The sequence below is a fragment of the Bicyclus anynana genome, chromosome 16, assembly GCF_947172395.1.
Source record: "Bicyclus anynana chromosome 16, ilBicAnyn1.1, whole genome shotgun sequence".
Taxonomy (NCBI): domain Eukaryota; kingdom Metazoa; phylum Arthropoda; class Insecta; order Lepidoptera; family Nymphalidae; genus Bicyclus; species Bicyclus anynana.
This window is the reverse complement of record NC_069098.1, coordinates 10,962,256-10,978,873: the sequence shown is the minus strand read 5'-3', so window position 1 is coordinate 10,978,873 and position 16,618 is coordinate 10,962,256. Positions and strand designations below refer to the sequence as shown.

The window sequence follows — 16,618 nt, the reverse complement described above, 5'->3', positions numbered from 1 at the left end:
GGCCTATGTCCTGCAGTGGACGTCCATCGGCTGATATGATGATGATGATGACATTAAGAGAAAACCAAAAAAACTAGATATATTTTTTGAAAGGAAAACGCCAACATACAAAAAACCTTCACAGTTTTATTATTAGCAGGATAGTTGATAGATGGATAGAAACCGCAAGGTCTCGATAATTCAATACCAGGAGCCAACGAAACAGGAGCAGGGAAAGGCAGGTATCGGATGCAAGGGTCACAAAGAGAGATCGCAATAGGATATCGGCTCCGCTCAGGTGGGTTAGAAAGTGCAGTGAAACCGATAGTGACTGACACTCTAGGGCTTGGATATTTTTACATGAACGCGAAATGCGTACACTGTTAACGTACTTTTACTCGAATATTTTTTTCTTAGCCGTTGGACACTGGTGGATTACGATCGTGGTGTTAAAAAGTCCTCAAAGTTACGATTTGGCAGACGAATGCTGATGATTCAAGACCGTAGTGTTCAGAAATCCTTAAGATGTTTAAGTCTAGCAATGGATGTCCATCGGATAATTATGATGATAATGTTTTCTTTTATTTTAGGATTCATCCATAATACTGAAATAGAAAAACGGCTTGTGAATGTGTCGAAGTATGGACCAATTCGGAGGTTTTTAGTCATGAGCTTTGATGCTATGATGATATGCATGAGCTACATTTGTATAATCTAAGTAAACCAAACTTTACGTGAGTGAAGCAAATTTTTTTAATTACTATTAAAAAAAGTATATTAACAATATGAGGAAAATTCCCGCTTTCTCTCCAATTAGTCGTAAATACTGAATTACGGCAATAGACGAGGATCGAATCCATGTCCTTTCGTTATTGAGTCCGACTTTTTAGCTGTGGTGGTATCCGATCTCTTTTCCGTTAACTATACTTTTTAAAAAATAAACATACAACCGAACATAGAACCTCCTATTTTTTGAAAATCGGCTTAAAACAACATTATTAATTACCATCGATGTACCTACATGTTAATTGCCGTGAGACATCGATCCAAAGTGGAGACTCTCATGGTTTAGGCAAGGAGCTTCCTGCAATACATCTTGTGGGGCCCATAGCGGAAGGAGAGTTCTGTGATGTCGGTCGTAGGAAGAGAACATGATAATATAACGTCATTACGTAATGTCCGCGCGTGGACTTGATTTGACGCCGTCAATCATAATTAGGGACGGTTGCCTACTCCGTAGACAGAGGAGTAAATAGACAAATAGTAATCATCCATTCAAAAAAGCATTCTCTGAAAAAAAGAGAACATTTGATAAATAGGGACGATTTGATATTTGAAGTCACGACGCGACGCCATTTTTTTGGGAGTAACGATAGTCTAAACAGGAATAAACAAACATATTGTGAAAGAGAAATTACAGCCTATATTTGCAAATTAGATATAAGTAAAAAATTAACTTATTGTTTTTTATATTATTTTAATATTGGTAAAGAAATGATTTAGAGAACTCTGTCTACTTATTTAGTTTACTTCTCTGTCTACGGCCCGCTTATTCTGGGCGCTAGAGTTACAAGTAAGGGTGTATGCAAAGTATGAGAACCGAATTCCATCGATGAATTTGAGTTAAGAATAGGTTAATATGTGTAAAGGGAAATGTTTGTAATGTTGTTGGAAGAGTTTGTTGTAGTAACCTACTATAAAAATACCTTGAATTCAGACCTCTCAGGTTTGAGTCTGGTTTTTTAACCGTTGATATATTGAGGGTTTAAGTTCAAGATAAGGGTTCTTTTGACATATCCAGCTGCTGTTCAATTTTGTATTTTTCAAAATATTTCAGCCATAAAACTTGTATGACTATAACAAATAACTTTTTGTCTTGATTCTACTCAGGTCTAGTACCTTAGGAACTATAGCTCTGTAGATTAACCGCTAAACTAAACTTCATTCGTTACACTTCCGATAGGCCGCGCGGACCAGGGGGCGTGTAGCGATGAATGAAAAACCGACGACTGATGCACCTCATTTCCCCGCACGTACGATTTCACACCCGCGCAGTCTTTCCTCTCGTCGCCCGCATATCATGGGAGTGTCATCAACGACCTTTCCAGGTCATAATTCGCTTTTAATATTTTAGTGTCTTAAAATATTAATAATAGGATTATTTTTGTTTCGCAAATACAAAGTGTAGGTGACATTTCACCCCGAAACCAATTTTAACTACCCAACTATAGTTTCGACATAATACATAAGTACAGGTAGCTTCGGTTATAATATTATTGCTTATTTGAATAAATTATGATTATTTATTATGTATTTTTTATAGGTTATTTAAATGGCTAAACCTAGAAAATTTAAATATTAAATTTGGCTAACAATTCGCAACATCTGTCGGTTTAAATATGATTTATGAGTTGATGAAACATAAGCATTATGAAGAAATATTAACGGTATATTAGTTTTAGCGAAAATAAACATACCAATAAAATAAGTGAACGTCAATGCAATTAGTTTTATATGCTGTTATAGTAATTAATTCATTTTATTGCAATTATAAAGTGAGGCGTTTATATCTATAAAAGAATCGCTAAGCATCGATCGTGTCGTATCGAATCTATAATAGGTTTAGAAATAACGAATCAATTTAAATGTCTTTGAATATAGTAATAGTAGAAAAGTAGTAATAGTGATGTCCAAACTCTTGAATTACTTTTATGTAAGTAATATTAGAGATCCGTAGTATCTCAGTGGATGTGATCTCTGCCTCCGATTCCAGAGGGTGTGGGTTGGAGGACATGCACCTCCAACTTTTCAGTTGTGTGCATTTTAAGAAATTAAATATCACATGTTTCAAACGGTGAAGAAAAAACATCGTGAGGAAACTTGCATATCTGAGAATTTTCTTAAGTCACTGCGTGTGTGAAGTCTGTCAAACCGCATGGGGCAGCTAGGTGGACTATTGGCCTTACCTAACCTAACCTCTCTCATTCTGAGAGGAGACTCGAGCTCAGCAGTGAGCCGAATACGAGCTGATAATGATGAAGTAATATTGAAAATGCGTCGCTGGTACGGTAGTAAGCCTATGATGCTTTGGATCACGGGGTCCCAGGTTCGTTCGAATCTCGAGTCGTGTCATGAAATACTAAGCTTTTCTTTCTTTTAAGATAATAATTTACAGTAATATTATCTGCCTGGAGTTGGGACTTGGGAAGTTGGTATACACCCGTGCCTCGGATAGCACGATAACTCTGCAACGAGCGTGCTCTCCGAGGCATGTCAAAGCCTGACCCGGGACTTTATAATCCAAAGCTACATATCATAACCACTATACCAGCGAGTGTCTTATGTAAATAATGTGAACTTGCTTTGTCTTTTTATAGTCCGCTTTCTTAGGTATGCCGCCATATTGAATTTACAATGAATTTTTAGCTGCTGGGAGGCTTCGGTACTGGTTAGTTACCCTACCGACAAAGACGTACCGCCAAGCGATTTAGCGTTCCGGTACGATGTCGTGTAGAAACCGAAAGGGGTGTGGATTTTCATCCTCCTCCTAACAAGTTAGCCTGCTTCCATCTTAGATTACATTATCAATTACTATCAGGTGAGATTGTAGTCAAGAGCTAACTTGTAAGATATAAAAAAGGTCACAAAGTCCATGCATGCATGGATGTGATGATGATGCATGCAATCAAACTGAACTAGTTTGTACATACTTGTTGAATTTGATTGCATGCATATACAAAATTTAGCTCAATTGGTTGAAGATATCTGCTTTGAAATTTAGCTACAAGATTTTTCCCGAACTAACACATACATACAAACACATATATATAGACATATATACATTGCATGTTAAATTAAAGCGTGTAATATGAACTTGCTTTGTATTGTTTATGACTATATCATGATATTATTATCCCCTAATAACCAATAATGCCAGAGAATTGTATTCGAAAATTATAGATATGTATGCACTTCGGAAATGTTCATTTAAATTGCTCTAGACCACTAACATTTCGATAGGCAAATGTCAAATATGTAGAACGAAATTGCGAGAACTTTTGTATTGTAACTTTCATTATAAACACTTTGCGATTTCTACAACTTTTGAGTACCGTTTTGTTTAGTTAGTTAAGTTACGAAAAGCGAGCCTATTTACAAGAAAATTTGCGATATAAAATAATTAATCAGAAACAATGCTTTGTAATTAAAGTTATAATAAATAATTCCTTATTTGCATTACAAAACTAAGGTACATCCATCCAGCTTCCCGACCACCAAGTGGGTAACTTCAAGTTAAGAGTGAAAACGCACCTTCTCAGCAAACTCTAAATATGACCTAACTTAATTGCAGACAAGCAATAACTTATTGGTATCCATTGTAATAATATGCACAGTTTAAAAAACTAAAAAAACGCTTGATACCCATATTATGGGGGTGCATTTCAAATAGCTTGTCTGCCATCTTGTACGTCCGCCATATTGGATTTAAGTCACGTTACATGACGATTTTAAGTCACGTCACGTTCGTATTCCTGACAGCAAACTCTTTAATTCGATATACATATCATGGGGGTGGATTTCAAACAGCCAGTCCTCTATCTGGGTGAGGCTGCCATATTGGATTTGTAAAGACGTTTCTTAGCTAGTCATGTACAATACATTACTAGCTAAGAAACGTCATCAGAACTCTGAGCGTGTGCAAAATTTCGCCCTAATCGAAGACCGGGAAGTGGGTCAAATTAAGATTCCCATATTTTCTTACATCCATAGTTAGTTACAATATAAGCGTGTTAAAAAAAAGGTGTCCTTCTAACATTTTCCAAAAAAATGTTTATATTTCTGTAAGGTAACCAAAATAGTAAGCAAAAACGAACATAAGTATTAGTTATGAAGCATAAAAATGCATTACGTGAACGCACCTAATGCTTGCTATGTGAAATAATAAGTATAGTTTAAGCGACTATGTGAGCCGCGATGACTCGATATTTTTAAAACGTAGCTTGATAATAATCCTATTGTCTTTCTGTTATCAAATTGTATACTTTTAATCTAGATATCGTAACTAAGATGACAGGCTGTTAAACCAAAGTTTAAATGTCAGAGGCTGACAGCTGTTGTAAAAAGTCAATAACATCTGACGGGAATTTGAGCCGGTGCCTACTGTAAAAAATGTATATTTTTCTGTTTTATTTCATCATCATCATCATCATCACTAGCAACCCATTTTCGGCTATCTGTTGAGCAGTCTCCACTCAGAATGAGAGGGGTTAGGCCAATAGTCCACCACGCTGGCCCAATGCGGCTTGGCAGACTTTACACACGTAGAGAATTAAGAAAATTCTCAGGTATGCAGGTTTCTTCACGGTGTTTTTCCCTCACCGTTTGAGACACGTAATATTTCAATTCTCAAAATGCACATAGCTGAAAAGTTGGAGGTCCTCCGAAACTACGCCCTATGAATCGAAGGCAGAGGTCATATCCACTGGGCTATCACGGCTCTCAAAAGTAAAGTTATTTATCAGTAAAAGTAGCCCATGTTATTTCTTAACAACTCTTTATAGCATCAGCTACTTGTTAATGATTGTCTCGTAAAAAAGGTTCAGCCACTTCAGAGATTAGCCAAAACATACAGACGGATTGATTGTTTAATAAATTCCGTATGTAGATACTTTCATATGCATTGTAAATAGATAAGAAATACGTTGTTGGTCACGTATTGGGGTGGGCGTTCATCCCTACGTTGGTTTTTTGTTCTATGACTCGTACAAAGCGTTTTTCGTCTTCTTTTATCATACGCGCGGCTACAATCTAGATTTTCCTCCGGAAGTATGTTTCCTACCCAGGTGAATACACTAAAGGGAACATTACATAAAATTTTCTAGGCATAGTGTCAACTTAAATCACATCTACACTTATCATTGGACGATTAAGGGTCCCCGTGTCTCAAACGGTGAATAAAAAATATCGTGAGGAAACCTGCGGGTTGGTGGGATACTATGCCTAGATATATATTGAAAAATAATTGTGTATTTTTGCAATTCAATGATTTAAATTATACAATAAATATACAATTATATTATTAAACTGTACCATATTTGTGGAATATAATATTTATATTGTAAAACTTGCGTATGTCCTACGCCTTTCGTAAGTCGATATGTAGAGTAGTGTATTTAACAACTGAACAAGTGATACGCGCGTCCACTTTTGTATCTCACGGGCGAGCGTACGAACGCGCGATCCTTTGCCTTTCATTCAGAAAAAAAAGTAATCTATTTTTTTTAATTTCACTGCCATCGGACTAACGTCTATTCTCTACCTGTTCAGTCTATTATATCTTTTGTTTTTGTTTTGTTTATGTTTTAATTAAAAAAAATTTAATCCATAAATGAATAGAGCATATTATTTTTTTAGACCTTAATTCTTCTAAATTTAGGTCATAATTTGTTCAGCCTATTATAATTTTTTAATTCCTTAATAAATAAACTATATAGACAGTAATTAATTATTTCATGTCTGTAAACCAATTAATGTGCCTAGTCAATAGTAGAAAATGATTTTAATGATGGTTTGTTCAAATTATAGGGTTTCTACGGCTTCGCTTGGCCAGACGGGTGTAAATATATGGTGCAAGTAAATATGCGGTGACTGCTCCCGTGCCTACAGTGATTGAAGTGCGACGAACTCAAAGCTTTTGTGGAGTGCTTGATTAGCTATCATGATGGTATCATTGAAGGTAAGCATTTTTTTGTATTAATTTCAACAGTATTTACGAAGAATTTAGTGTTACTTAAATAATTTTTCTGCAAAATAAGGTTAAACGAAATCAATAACTTAATTATTTTTAAAAACAACGCGCCTTTTTTTCTAGAATTACCTCTTCTATAGACTGACAATAATTATAAAAACAATAATTTATCTAAGTTTATTAAAATAAAAACTTTATACTACTGATATTTTAGTTCAACCTTGGCTGAGTTTGTTGTGGGCTCTTCTCGGACCAAGGCGCGTTTGGAACCCTCATAACTTTAGTTTTAAGTTTTCGACTATTATTACCACCAATAGATTAAATTTTTAAACACAATATACCTGGTTAGTAATAGACGTTCTTTAGAGATGGATACGCAAGTAATTATTTAAGCGAAAACCTTTGAATGGATATGATAGTATTGCAGTGGTGTTGTGAATTGATTCTAGAATTTTTTTAGTGAGATATAGGCTAGCGATTCATTGCAATCGGATTTGCATTGCAAAAACGGTAAGCGATGACGCAGCCGATACGCGATGGTTTACCATTTTTACCATTTACGCGCGATACCCATATTATAGGTGGCAGGGAAAACGGTAGCTTAAGAGACATTCCATATTATTGCAGTGAGTAACTAATAAGAACCAGATACGAGGAACCTAACCGCTGAGTACCTACGGGTCCAAAGGATATCGTCTACATAATGGTGCAGATCTCTAAGTACCTACAGTATTCGCTTTCAGTATATACATTAAAATTGACATATAAAGACTTGGTCCACACATTGCTCTAGTGATTATATGAAACACGAAATCTTAATTCCCTTTAACTTAAATTATATAAATTACCCTAGATCATAATTATGTATTTAAAATATTTATTAAATTAATAAATTAATAATAGTGTGAATATATCAACATATTCACACTGATATTATAAAGGCGAAAGTTTGTTTTAAGTGTGTATGTTTGTTTCTCCTTTACGCTGAGGCTACTAAAGCGATTTGGCTGACATCTTAAATGGTAATAGATTTGTACTTGTACACTCTGTATCAACACATTTTACTCTGTATCAACACATAGGCTACTTTTCATCTCGGAAAAATCCATGGTTCCCACGGGGTTTGTGAAAAAGTGAATTCCACGCGGACGAAGTCGCGGGCGTCCGCAAGTATTTTTATGAATGCAAGTTAAAATTTAAAATTGTAATACTTACGTACACTTTAATTTTGCAAAAGGCAATTTATGTGTGACCTACATTTAAACAAGTTTCTAGTTCTGTGGTTGAAATCTGACCGACTAGCCAAAAATAAATTCGTTTGCTGTCGTACCACAAAAACCAGAAATTTTACATAATTTACGTACGTTTATGTACGTTGAGTAGTCCGATTTTGATAGGGTATATCCCGTTCCCATTTACGTTCTTAGATTGTTTTTTATTCTGAGCAAAGTTATAAATGCGAATGAGCTATTTATTTTCAATAGAATTTGCCGCCTTATGCATCAGGATGCTGAGACCTAGAATATGGAAATATTATTACGAGTAGGTAGTAGGTACATATGAGATGACTGTCTCATCATAATCTTACAAATACATTTTTTTTTATTCTTTACAATATTTTCTTTTATCTCATCTGATGGTAAGTGATGATGCAGTCTAAGATGGAAGTGGGCTAACTTGTTAGGAGGAGGATGAAAATCTACACCCCTTTCGGTTTCTACACGGCATCGTACCGGAACGCTAAATCGCTTGGCGGTACGTCTTAGCCGGTAAGGTGGTAACTAGCCACGGCCGAAGCCTCCCACCAGCCAGACCTAGACAAATTAAGAAAATCTCAATCTGCCCAGCCGGGGATCGAACCCAGGACCTCCGTCTTGTATATCCACCGCGCATACCACTGCGCCACGGAGGTCGTCAATAAATCCATATTTCCAAAAATTGTCAAGCGACATCGGTAGTTTAAATATTTTTGTCATTTTATTTCTGAATACAAGCTAGAAGAAACAAACAAACAAACAAAGCTCATACCTTTGTTACTTTTTTGTAAACATAGGTACCTCATTGACCAAATGCATTTCATTCAGAAATTTTTCCAAGATCTTACTCGTACATAAATATCTAACACATCCCAAATCTGAGTAGAAATATTTAATTAACCTAATCGTTAACATTTCGCATTTATTCTCGTATTAGCATAGAAATTAATAATTTATTTAATTTTGACTCAGTTGCAAAAGCCTGAGAAGCAAATAAATTTTATTTGCTTGTTTAGATAGCTACAAACATATTCCCAAATTAAATATATTAGATTATCTTCGTAAAATCTATCCTCAAAACAAAGCAGCAACTCAATTGAAAGTTATAATTATTAAAATTTCAAATGCTTATTACATCTTTTCCCCAAGTTGAATAGGTATGAGATTATCTCCAAAAAACTATATCCAAGTCCAAAAAACATGCACAAACATGGCTAACGTTCATTTCAATAACAGTAACAACTAATCCGTGATAGCCCAGTGAATATGACCTCTGCCTCCGATTCCGGAGGGTGTGGGTTCGAATCCGGTCCGGGGCATGCACCTCCTACTTTTCAGTTGTGTTCATTTTAAGTAATTAAATATCACGTGTTTCAAACGGTAAAGGAAAACATTGCGAGGAAACCTACATACCAGAGAATTTTCTCAATTCTCTGCGTGTGTGAAGTCTGCCAATACGCATTGGGCCAGCGTGGTGGACTATTGGCCTAACCCCTCTCATTCTGAGAGGAGACTCGAGCTCAGCAGTGAGCCGAATATGGGTTGATAATGATGATGATGAACAACTAAGAAGAATTATGGAATTAAGAACACTATAGTGATTTTATTAAATTCAATGGCGAAACACATATTCGCATTCTGGCAAATATTAACATATTTCGCATATCAAGTGGAACAATTTCATAATGATTGTCAAATATCTTTTACATCATAAACCTTGATATAATGGTGAATATATGTATTTTATTTATAAAACTATGTCATTTATAGTCTTGAAATCTTGATACCTTTTATGTAGACAACTTAGTTGAAATTGAAGTGATTTTTAGGTTGTTTTAACAGTCCTCTTGACTACTTTCTTTTAACTGTAGGTCAGAAGTACGGTTTGTATATTATCTAGTTTATCTAGGAAACTTATAACTTTTTCAACAAGTATAATTTTTATAAAAGCTTATACATTTACTTCGTGATTTCCGGTTTGGTAACGAAAAATGTTTCTTCCTCTTATGGATTGTTAATGACTTCATTAGCTTACGAGCATCGGTACAAAATAGGTCTCGCGCTGCGTGTACTTGTTTATGAAGCTGTATAAATGGACGTAACTAAAGTTTCAGCATGTAACTATCAGTTTTCATACACTCGTAGTACTGCTACTAAGAAGCACCGCTATATTTTGAGGTTATGGTTTCGGGGGAAGTGACAGAAACCTGAAACTTAACATGTATGGTATTTGGGTATAGGTCATTGTTCTTGTTGGTTATGTTATGTTATGTTATGATATGGTTATGCAAGTGTGTCCTACGACATTTTTCGTTAAAGGTATAACAATGAGCAAAGGCAAAGTCAAAGTCAAAGTCAAAATTCATTTATTTCAAATAGGCTTAGTTTACAAGCTCTTTCGAAACGTCAGGTAATAATATTAAACTTAAGATAGTGGTGATAATAATTATTCGAAAACTTAAAGTTAAAGTTACGAGGGTTCGAAACGCGCCTTGGTCCGAGAAGAGCCCACAACAAACTCAGCCAGGTTTATCCTTTTTTTTAAGCAATTAAGTCCAGTTGCTTATTGTATCTGTTCCGATTTTAGAAGTATCTAAACTTAAAATATTATCTTAACCACCAGAACATAAAGCACTTATTTTAACCCACTACTAGTAGGTTTAATTTTTGTTGATTGCAAAGACTTGACCCCATAGATTTCTATGCTTGTTCCTTAATAAGGTAAAATTGCAGATCCTAATTTGCTATAATATCGAATTCCACATAAAAAAACCCAATATAAGCTTATGAAAATGACCCTTTTATGTTTAAGTATTATGTAATCGATTTACAAATATCTCTGCATTATGGTTAGTTTAACATGGCTGTAAATAATCGTCTAGTCTATGAGTGCACCTACGCAGGCGTTATTTACTAATAGGTATATCATTTATACCGATGGCATCAATTTCAATAATAGTTCTGAGTAGGTTTGGACTATTTCACAACTATTATGATTAAATGGCAGTTTTTATATATTTAGGTATATAGCCGTGATAGCCCAGTGATAAGCCATGATAGCCCAGTAGATATAACCTCTGCCTCCGGTTCCGGAGGGTATGGGTTCGGGTGAAATGGTGCTGATTTGATCTGACCAACGCATCAGTTCCTCCCACTTTGCCAGTGATAACAAGTTTCTCTAAGTTATCTCCTTCTCTAACTCGAGGATCCTCTGAAGAAAGATAGTGGAAAATCTGTTTGAGATGTTGAGTTGTTTCAACACCGATGCATTGGTCCTTTGCACTGTCCACGGAATACGGAGCATTCTTCTCCAGCACCACATCTCGGAGGCGTCTATGCGATGCCGATCAGCTGATTTGATAATCCATGCCTCAGATACATACGTAAATATTGGAAAGATTAGAGTCCAGACAAATCTTTCTGTATTGTTTCCTCTGGTTCTATAGTAGTCATTTAATCACTATTTTATTATTATTATCAACCCATATTTGGCACGCTGCTGAGCTCGAGTCTCCTCTCAGAATGAAAGGGGTTAAGCCAATAGTCCACCACGCTGGCCTAATGCGGATTGGATGACTCACACACGCAGAGAATTAAGAAAATTATCTGGTATGCAGGTTTCCCCACGATATTTTTCTTTCACCGTTTGAGACACGTGATATTTAATTTCTTAAAATGCACACAACTGAAAAGTTGGAGGTGCGTGCCCCAGACCGGATTGGAACCCACACCTTCCGGAATCGGAGGCAGAGGTCATATCCACTGGGCCATCACGGCTCACTTTGCATCACTGCTACTAATTGGAACAAAACCTTATTCTTATTTTAATGAAGAATCTAAATTAAGTACAAAACTGATAAGCTTTTCTCATTGCGTAATTAGAAACAAAGTTTTGACATTTAAATAAATATCTTTATCTCTTTAGTTATAATCTTTTAAGTACGCGTGGGAAAATATTTTTGAAAATATTTCGTAATCTGTAAAGCTAAACATACAGAAAGGCACAACAAATTTTTGTCTTACGACCTTTAAGACCTTGTTATAATTTGACGGATGGACACGGTAATTACTCTTGATATTATTTGTTAATTGTGATAAAGTTGATGGTATATTACCTCAAGAATCGTCGTAAGATACTTACTCACAGCACAACCACATGCTACTTTTTTCCGTTAGTTATATATTGCGTGGAGTTATTTCTGAAGCTGCTGAACAAAGAAAGACAATTTCATTTTCAGTATTTCTTTGGTGCAGTTGCATAATAATACTGACTTGAGATAATGCAGTAAGTAGTTCTTGAATTTTGTGGTTTTTGGGAGGTATGCATAATATGATAACTTTTTTGTGTAAACTTTCGTAGATAACATACACCAAGGCTTTGTTTCAATTCTGGGTAACAAATATCAGATTCCTTAAAAAATCTGTCGCAATTTTATTGCGGGTCTTGTGGCAGTCGGTAAAAAACTTTTGACAGGCACAAAGTAACGTGGAAGCTACTTTTTGGACTTTATATAATGATTGGTTATACATATATTCGTAATAACTGTTGAGGAGGTCACCATAACTACAAGGAATACTTTTATTTAGTAATTTCATTAAATTTAAATATTAGTATTGATTCCATACAAAGCTCTCTACACTTGTACTTCCGAATGCAACGATAAGTACTTAGTAGTCTGCAACCAATCAAAAATAACTCCACGATTGAGGAGCCGGACTCAAAAGGGCTAAATCTAATTTTTTTACCAGAAATATTGTAGGATATTTACATAAGGAACGCCGGTATGTAGATACTGTGCAAGGTATACACAAATCCATTGCAAATTTTGGGTACTCTTTGCCTAACGTCTTTAGTATCGCCGGCACAAAGCACGAACTGAGTCCAGCGTAGCGAGGTTTTATTAAGATTTTGCATTTATTTTACAAGACTTAGAGTTGGACATATGGAAAACTAGGTAAGGTTATCTTAGCGTGTTTGATGAAGAGAATAACGACTAGGTATTCTTACTAGGTATATAACTTCTCGCTTAGTTAATTTGTTAAAAATTAAGTTAATTTAATATAATTTTTATTAATGTTGGGGTATTCGCACGTTAGGTATATTATGTAATAAATTAATTTTTATACTTATCTTATTTATGATTCATAAAAGTAAGTTTTTATCGTAATTTATAACTAAACATTGTCATAAGAATACGCATAATACCTATATTCACAGAATACTCTTCGCTTGAATAGCATCGTTGTGAAACTTCGAAAACAAAAGGTGGTTTCATAACGAATGGACTCTTTTATTTATTTCACATAATATCAATCTGTTACATAGTGGATTTGCATGTTTTAAATTTCATTGTCTTCCGTGAGATGTGACTATGACAAGAGCTATTTATTTTTGAGTTACTCTGCCAGCGGACGCCACGCGGTTTCGCGTGCGTAGTTCTCGTTCCCGTAGTATGGTTGATAATGTAGCTTCGCACTAGTAAAATAGTTCATAAATCGCACTCACATTCGCAAAAAATAATATTATTTTGAAAATTTATCCTTGATTTATTTGATATCTTTTATTATTTAGTGGAAATAGCAAATTGGGAATTTTGTGCCACTTAATTAGGGTTATACCACTTTTGTAATTATAAAGAGTTATATACTATAAAGAAAATAGAGAATAGAATGGAGGAAAAGGAAACAAATCTATAGGAAATTTCTAACAGCGACTATTGATGACATTTGAAAGGAATTGTGTATTAATATAAATAAACTATAATATAAAAACAATTTAAATAAACAGAATAAAAATAAGGAAAATGTAGTAGTAGTCCGAATAGTTACAACTTCATAGAGTTTGGATGTGTAATTTGGTGGCACAAACATTGTGAAGTATAATGCAACGGTGGTTAATTAAGGAAACCACATGAAAATACCTATCCACCGGAAAGTGGAATGCAATTAGATAACCACATAAATTGAGAGTAAAAGCTGGCGCGCTCCCTTTTCCAAGTGCCTGCCGCTGCAGCGACCGGTTTCATCTTAGGCTTTAGTATATTTTTTGCCATTCACCTGTTTACTATAAGAAACTCGTCTGTGCTGGCCACACCTCCTTTAGCCGGCTTTTGCGACAAAGTGCAGTGACCATTAACGGACGTCCACGTTTAAGGAAGGTATTAAATACTTGCTTCGTTGGTCAAGTGGTTAAAGTATGCGGTTTCGAATCATCGAGACGTTAGGTTCTTTTTTATTGAGAAAGAATACACCAAGGAACTTAAGCTAACTAATCCTAATAACGATACAAATCACGGAATGATGATCAGAATACTAGCTGCATTTCTGCCAGGCTGATCTTATCTGCAAAAAATGAGCCAGCCGTTCAATCACCAGACAAGGCAACTAGTCGCGATAAAACAATTATGTTGGGTTATGAAATATTGAGTTTTCCTTCTTTCTAAGACTTATCAGTTGTAACTTGCAGCAACCTGCATTTAGGAATGGGTAATATGACACCAACGTATCTCGGAGATCATCTTAAACCGTCAGTCTTGGCCATTATCATGGATATTTTTTTTTTATTCTTTACAAGTTAGCCCTTGACTACAACCTCACCTGATAGTAAGTGATGATGCAGTCTAAGATGGAAGCGGGCTAACTTGTTAGGAGGAGGATGAAAATCCACACCCCTTTCGGTTTTTACACGGCATCGTACCGGAACGCTAAATCGCTTGGCGGTACGTCTTAGCTGGTAGGGTGGTAACTACCACGGCCGAAGCCTCCCACCAGCCAGACCTGGACAAATTAAGAAAATCTCAATCTGCCCAGCCGGGGATCAAACCCAGGACCTCCGTCTTGTATATCCACCGTGCATACCACTGAGCCACGGAGGCCGTCATATAATATGATAGTGATTGTTACAGGGACAACCATGACCCTACGTCAATCAACTTATATTGCAAACAACATGGTTGTGAGTCTAAGCTCTATTTTCCTCTCATATACTGAGGGAGTTGTGGGCCTGTTGTGGGCCAATAAATATACGCTGTTGAAGATCATTAACTAATACAATATTTTTTTTTCATTTCCAGATTACGTTCAGTATTCTGTTGGTCGTAGTAGCAGCGGGCGCTGAGAAAAAGATCGAACTGCAAGACATAGAAGAAGATAACTTAAGAAATGAAAAGCAAAAGGACTATGATAAACCAGACAGTCGAGCCCAAGGTCCGAGCGCTGGCTCAGCTCCTGCCTCGCCACCACTTGATTTCATAAAAAACGGTTTTCTTCATTACTTTGAGGGTCCAGCACAACAGGCACAGCAACCGCGATACGTCCAACAATACGATGTAACCGAACAACCAGAAAGGGCGCCAAAACCTCAATATGGACCACCAGCGCAGCAAGCAATGCTAGGTTACTTGTCAAATGTGCCGATGCAAATATACTTAGTTCCCCAATACTATAACGAGCCTACAGAGCAAGTAGCACATCAGCAGAATGAAGTACAGATAGCGGCACCCGCTGCAGCAAGAGTACCAGTATATCAGCAACAAGAAGAACAACAAACTAATTACATTGAAGTACCAACGTATGTAACTCCAACTGGAAAGCCATACGTACAACCGTACACTTCACCAGTTATTTACGTAAGTCAAGCTCAACCAACGATTGCACCAGCGCCACCAACTGCGACACCAGTTTTCACTTACCAAGTACCTGTTGTCCAATATTCCACTGCCATATCCGCACCACCACCAAAGGGTTATTACCAAAGTCCACAGTATACGGAAACAAATTCTGTCGATGAAGTACAAGGAAACGAATTGAATATACAGAAACAGTATTCTAGTCACACTGAAATTCCATCAAAACAAGGTCCAGATTTTCCTCGATACTACAACTCTCGTGCACCTATTAGAGAAGATTACAGACCTCAATTTGAACTGCCTCACCCAAGCTCTCTTCTCATAAAGGCACCACCACCACATCTATCTCACATTCCCAAAGCTTTGCCAGAATATCGTCCTATATCGAAACCAGTCTACGCATCAGGAGGTTTTGTATCAAATGCTTTAACTCCAAGACCAAGTGAATCATACGTTACATTTAAAAGGCGTCCAACATCTTTATTAGATTCATACATTCCATCTAGTGTTCAAATAGAGTATATGAAGCGAGGATTTACTAAGGATCCATTAGCCGCATACGAAGCGTTGTCGAGTGCTCGATTCTTATCACAAACGCCTGTGATCCCAAGGCATTACGAACGTGGTTTCTTGCCGAATCAGCTCTACCATACCGCTGCAGGTGGTATCACATTTGGCCATCACAAACGAGCGCCAAAAATAGAAAAGCATTCACAACATTAGACGAAAAAGTGCAAAATATTTAAAGTAAACTAAGGATTTACAAATAATATAGTCTGAGTTAAACTTGTAAGTTCATCTTTAAAATAATGTTATACAATTTTGTTGATTTCATGTAAATACTCATTATTATATTTTAAGTTAAATGTTATTTAATTATAATTGTTATTAGTCGTGAGGTCAGTATTTTAATCTGCATTGTTGTCAATAAAAATTAATGTTAATATTACGTTATTGTTAATTAAAATAAAACACGTCATGTGGTAGAGACGCCATTTATGAAGTTG

The 16,618-nt window shown here is 36.0% G+C and overlaps 1 protein-coding gene across 1 annotated transcript; it reads left to right on the top strand.

Annotated features, from left to right (window-relative positions):
- Nucleotides 1-6,132: 6,132 nt before the first annotated feature.
- LOC128198843 (uncharacterized) lies at nucleotides 6,133-16,610 on the top strand. Its single transcript, XM_052886160.1, has 3 exons — nucleotides 6,133-6,246; nucleotides 6,565-6,715; nucleotides 15,057-16,610. The coding sequence occupies exons 2-3, from the start codon at nucleotides 6,698-6,700 to the stop codon at nucleotides 16,332-16,334; spliced, it is 1,296 nt and encodes a 431-aa protein (XP_052742120.1). The 5' UTR covers nucleotides 6,133-6,246; nucleotides 6,565-6,697; the 3' UTR covers nucleotides 16,335-16,610.
- The last annotated feature ends 8 nt before the right edge of the window (nucleotides 16,611-16,618 follow it).